The following is a 4,869-nucleotide window of genomic DNA, read 5'->3' as shown; positions in this document are numbered from 1 at the left end:
TGCATGAGAGTTCTAACTGTTCTACATTCTTTATGAAGCTATTTGGTGCTGTTGAAAATGTCACCATGTTTCTTTCTTCTTTGTTTTATGGTGGTGGCTGGCATTTGTCATGCTGTGGAATGGAGGGATCCTTCATTCTGGGAAGGACCCCTGAGTGACTTCTTTTTAACACCTGTTACTGGGTTCACTCCAGCTTACCTTGAGGTCAGACCTGCATCCTCATCGCAGCCCTAAAGAGCAGCTGTGTCCACAAGGCCTCAGTGAGTGACGTAAGTTGCCAGGGAAGAGAATTTCCTTCTGAACTCAGCAAAATCAAAATAATTGGAACAAATAATTTTGTTCCACTATTTAATTTCTCCCCAATTTTCATGTCTTCTCTTCCTCTCTCCATCACCTGTTACAAACCTAACAATTCACTTCTGGTTCTAAATTCCATACTACATTCAGTACAAAACCAAACCCCTTAGTCAGCTGGGTTTCTTTGTTCTAGAATTGTGGTTCTCAGAGAGGTCTCTGGGCCAGCAGGGTGAGCAATGGAAATTTGTTAGCAATGCACATTCTTGGGTTCCATTCCAGACCCACTGAGCCAGAGAGACTGGGGTGGGGCCCAGCAATCTGTGCTCCAACACAGGTATGGTGATGGATTCTGATGACTGAGATCCACTGCCATAGACTAAGTTTGGAGCCATTATTGCTGCTCAAGCATGTCCCTTGAGGGTCATCCACACATCCTCTTCAGCTATTTCATCTATCACTTCAGATATGCGGAAGCAGATGGGGAGCTCTGATGTTTGGAAAATAAGGCTTTCTTCATCTCAGTTCATCAGTACAAAGCAAATTCCCACCCACTATTTTTGAGGAAGGAAAACAGGATGCTTTGGGATGAACAAAGACTCGGGCTTTTAGTGGGTTAAAGATCTTTGTGTCTCCATCTACTTATCCAGGGAGGAAGGAACCTCCTATGAGGAAGGGACAGGGACCAGCTGCTTTCCTCCAAGGTCCAATGGCTCAAACATATCTGATGCTGAGAAGGCAGCAGTGTGGCCTGGTGCTCTGGCAGACCTCTGGTGAGGTCTTCAGCAAATATCAATTGCTGTGTCTCTGGTTCTTCTTGGTGCAAGGGATGCTGGGCTAACAGAATCAGGCAGCCATCCCAGGCCCTGTATTAGTAGGACTTAGCCATGAGCAATGGCTGTCCCAGGCAGCAAGGCAGTGGTGGCTTTGAGGCTTTGAGGACCAGGGGTGAGATGATCAAGAGACTAGAGAGTGGGTAGTCTGGCTCTGAACACCAGAGACTCAAGGACAAGCCACTGCTAAGGTCTCAGGGGTTTGGTGGGGAGGTAGCTCTGTGAGAAGACTTGGCTTCCTGCTGATGTGCTCTACTAACTCTGCTGCAGAAAGGAAGTGGATAGCATTTTGTAGTCACAGTGGAGGCCTGAGGTATGTGTTAAATTTAAAAGAGCAAAGTAGGTGACCACTGTAGTACATACCGCTGTTGTACCCAGCCACTCAGGAGGTAGAGGTAGGAGAATAGCATGAAACCCTATTTAAAAACAAATTAAAGCAACAAGGACTGAGGGCATGGCTCGAGTGTTAGAGCACTTGCCTAGCAAGCACAAGGCCCGGAGTTCAAACCCTAGTACGAGAAAAAAAATTGAAGGGTCAAAGTATTCATTTTGTTAGACATTTCTAAATTTAATTTTGTATTTGCTGTTTTTAAACTTGCTACGATTTCATAGCCTAGATGATAGAGTCAGTAAATTCTCACAGGTTGGGGGGATTGGAGGCCTTAGGTATGGCAGCCAGCAAAGGAACTTAGAGAACGCCCCCCAGGCCAAGTCACCTTATCTCTGATTTCTAAAGCCTCCAGATGGCTAGTTCTCCTCCTTACTTGCAAGAGAATGTGCCTGAAAAATTGCTTCCACGTTAACAGGTCACTGTGTAGTTGGATTGTGGTCAAACTGGTTTTTCAATAGCACATATTTATTTTGTGTATTTCGCTGGACAATTTTTGGAAGTTTGGTGTGCTTGGATAAAGTGTAAGAGCAAATGATATCCAGGTCTCAGTCCTGACACTTTGTAGTGGTGTAACCTTAGACAAATTTCTGAGCCTGGATGTCCTCGGAGAAAAGAGATAATCACACCTAGGCATGGACTAATGGTGAGGAGCAAAGGGGCTCTCATTTGTAAAGAGTGTTTAATAAATGTCCACTCACTTGCCCCTTTTCTTCCTGGATCCTATTGTATAACAAATGGGTGGAAAAAAAAAATAGCTGGGCACAGGGGTTCACGCCTGTAAATCCTGGCTACGGGGAAGGTGGAGATCAGTAGAACAGAGATTTAAGCCCAACCCTGGCACAAAGTTTACAAGACCTCATCTCAACCAATAAAAACAACATGCCTGTCGACCCAGGTAGGCAGGAAGCATAAAGGATCATGGTCTATAAACATGAGACCCTATTCCAAAAAGAACTGAAACAAAAAGGGTTGGAGATGTGGCTTAAGTGCTAGAGCACTTGCCTAGCAAGTGTGAAGCCCTGAGTTCAAACCCTAATATTAAAAAAAAAAATACATACAACAATACAAAGGGACAGAAACCAATATTTATTTCTTCTGTCTTTGAATCAAGCTAGGTTACAGTTTGGTGGAATGGTCATGGTCTTCCCTTGATGGATCTTGGTCAGAATCTACACTGGGTTCATTGTTACACCCAGGGAACAGACTGTAGAGGTATTTCCTAAATTCTTTGTCAAGAAGCAAATAGAGGAGAGGGTTGACACAGCAATGGGTGACACCAATGATCTTTGTGATCTGCACACTTCTGTCCAGTTTGTAGCTGCTCTCACAGTCTTGAAGGGACAAGCGTTCTTGGAAAGTGGAGAGGCAAAGGACAATACTGTAGGGGGCCCACATCAAAAGGAAGATGACCATTATTGCAAAAACAATCTTGAAGAGCTCGAACTGCTGCTCCCCGAGACGTCGTGGTTTTCTGATTTGGACATAGCAAAATAGAAAAGTGAACAATGGGAAAACGAGCACCAAAATGTTGGTCTTTAAAGTTAGAAAACTCTTCAAGGATGTCTCTTCAGCTGGCAGGAAGTGAGGTGTGTGGAAAGAGCACTTGTCTTCGTGGCCTTCTGTCTGAAGTTGATAAAACACCAATTCAGGCAAAGTGACCACAGTGGCAATGACCCATGCCAGGACGCTTGTGATGACACCTCCAGGCACCGTCTGGAGGGCCAAGGATAACCATCGTAGGTGGGAAAAAACCTGGTACCTTTGCACAGTTAACAGGACATTGAACAGTGCCTCGCTGTACAAAGCTATGGAGTGGAGTCCAGCCAGGATTTTGCATGTGGGATGGATCAGGCTTGTCCCATGTGAGGCCATGTGAGCCCACAATGGCAGGGGTAACAAGAAACACAAATTAGAAAGTGCCAAGTTTAGAAAGTAGATATTTCCCACATGTTTGAGTCCTTTATATTTTATCAGGATAAATACAACCAAGATGTTCAGAAGACCGATCACAAACACTGTGGAACAGAGCTGCAGAACCTGCTGGGCCGAGAGGACGTTGGTGGCATGTTTGTCACATTGCTCCGGCTCACTGAAGTCCAGATCACCCACTATGAGGACATCATACTCATCCTCAGGAGCCTCTGTGTAATTAGTCATCGTCAGGCTGTCCTGCGGAGAAAGGAGAGACTGTTTTATCCCAGAGGAAATAACAAACAGGATTGGACCCACTCGGCCCACACTTTGACTTTTTTGATATCTAATTTTAATCAGAGTTGGTCTGCATCACAGAGAACTGAAAATAAACATTTCTTTAACACGTGCCCATTTCTCCAGATTGGTGACTGACCTATTCAGTACATACTAGGAGTATTTAGCTGTGTCTTACAATGCTACGGGAAAACAGAAGGAGACATGACACGGTCTTTACTTAAATTCTTTTCTTTCAAACAGGACTTGCCCACTTGAAGACAGTTTCTAAGAAAACATACAACTAACGACAGCAGATCCCATGGCTTACTGTCAAGAAATCGACATAGCTCTAATTTCTATGTGTTGAAAAGATTTGCTCACCAAAGAAGTTGTTTCCTGTGGCAGGCTGAGATGCTTTCCTCTCGAAGGATATAAACAAATGTTTGCAAAAGTGAAACCATGTGAGGCATCCCCGGTGCACAGAGCTGGTGAAATACAGAAATGACTTACCACTTGACCAAGATCCTCCGGGGGGAGGGCACGGCCTCTTGACCTACCATCCAGGGGCCTGTGGGAACAGTGGGGAAGGAAGACAGCTTCCTTCTGGACAGACTGCTCCTGACCTCAAGGGACAAAGAAAAACTGCCGTTCATTCCCTGGTGGCTCTGTGTCTCCAGTAACCACTCTCAGGGACCAGCTGAAACAGACTCAAAAGCTCCTGGAGCCTCTGTTGAATATCTGAGAGAAACTGGGAAGTTGTTTTCTCCTCCCACTTTCTCTGGTACCCGCCTTTGATTTTCCTGTGGCCTGTAGACAGCAGTCCTCCTGGCTGCCCCAGATAAGGGAACTAAGTTACTGTTGCTTCCAGTGATAGGAAGGGAGTGACGTCAGGCACCAAAATGCAAGGAGCCCCCTTTGGCTTCTGACCTCAGCACTCTGAATCACTAGCAGCTGCCAGAGGAGAAAAGTGTCTGTGGTGACCAATGAGTCCAGATCCGAGGGTCCTGACCCTCGAGTGCTGCTTCTCCCCAGCCCTGGCAGAAGCCCACACCCTGAATTAGTTCGGGGGCCAGCCACCTGCAGCGAGCACCATAGTGAGTGGTGTGTGCATTTTTGAGAGGCACTGTGTGCTTTGGTTGAGGGATGGGGTCTCCAGCAAGG

The 4,869-nt window shown here is 45.8% G+C and overlaps 1 protein-coding gene across 4 annotated transcripts; it reads right to left on the bottom strand.

Annotated features, from left to right (window-relative positions):
- Positions 1 to 2,583: 2,583 nt before the first annotated feature.
- Positions 2,584 to 4,570, bottom strand: Ccrl2 (C-C motif chemokine receptor like 2). Of its 4 annotated transcripts, none has more exons than XM_074060277.1 (3): positions 4,266 to 4,569; positions 4,090 to 4,193; positions 2,584 to 3,682 (listed from the first exon to the last, which is right to left on the bottom strand). In XM_074060277.1, exons 1-3 carry the CDS (start codon positions 4,359 to 4,361, stop codon positions 2,635 to 2,637), a joined length of 1,248 nt encoding a protein of 415 aa, XP_073916378.1. In that variant the 5' UTR covers positions 4,362 to 4,569; the 3' UTR covers positions 2,584 to 2,634. The 4 variants fall into 4 exon arrangements, with proteins under 4 accessions (XP_073916378.1, XP_073916381.1, XP_073916379.1 ...); XM_074060280.1 differs by having other exon boundaries at positions 2,584 to 3,687; positions 4,266 to 4,295; XM_074060278.1 differs by lacking the exon at positions 4,090 to 4,193 and having other exon boundaries at positions 4,219 to 4,570.
- Between the last annotated feature and the right edge of the window lie 299 nt (positions 4,571 to 4,869).

The sequence above is a fragment of the Castor canadensis genome, chromosome 17 (assembly GCF_047511655.1).
Source record: "Castor canadensis chromosome 17, mCasCan1.hap1v2, whole genome shotgun sequence".
Taxonomy (NCBI): Eukaryota; Metazoa; Chordata; class Mammalia; order Rodentia; family Castoridae; genus Castor; species Castor canadensis.
The sequence above is the reverse complement of the archived record's forward strand: the minus strand, read 5'-3'. Positions and strand labels throughout refer to the sequence as shown.

Bases quoted from the DNA above. Each gene is read 5' to 3' on its own strand.
- Ccrl2 (XM_074060277.1), bottom strand. From the start codon at position 4,361: ATGAACGGCAGTTTTTCTTTGTCCCTTGAGGTCAGGAGCAGTCTGTCC. The intron at 4,194-4,265 runs GTAGGTCAAGAG...GTATTTCACCAG, and splicing joins TTCCCACAGGCCCCTGGATG to CTCTGTGCACCGGGGATGCC. The intron at 3,683-4,089 runs GTGAGCAAATCT...TCCGCAGGACAG, and splicing joins CACAGGAAACAACTTCTTTG to CCTGACGATGACTAATTACA.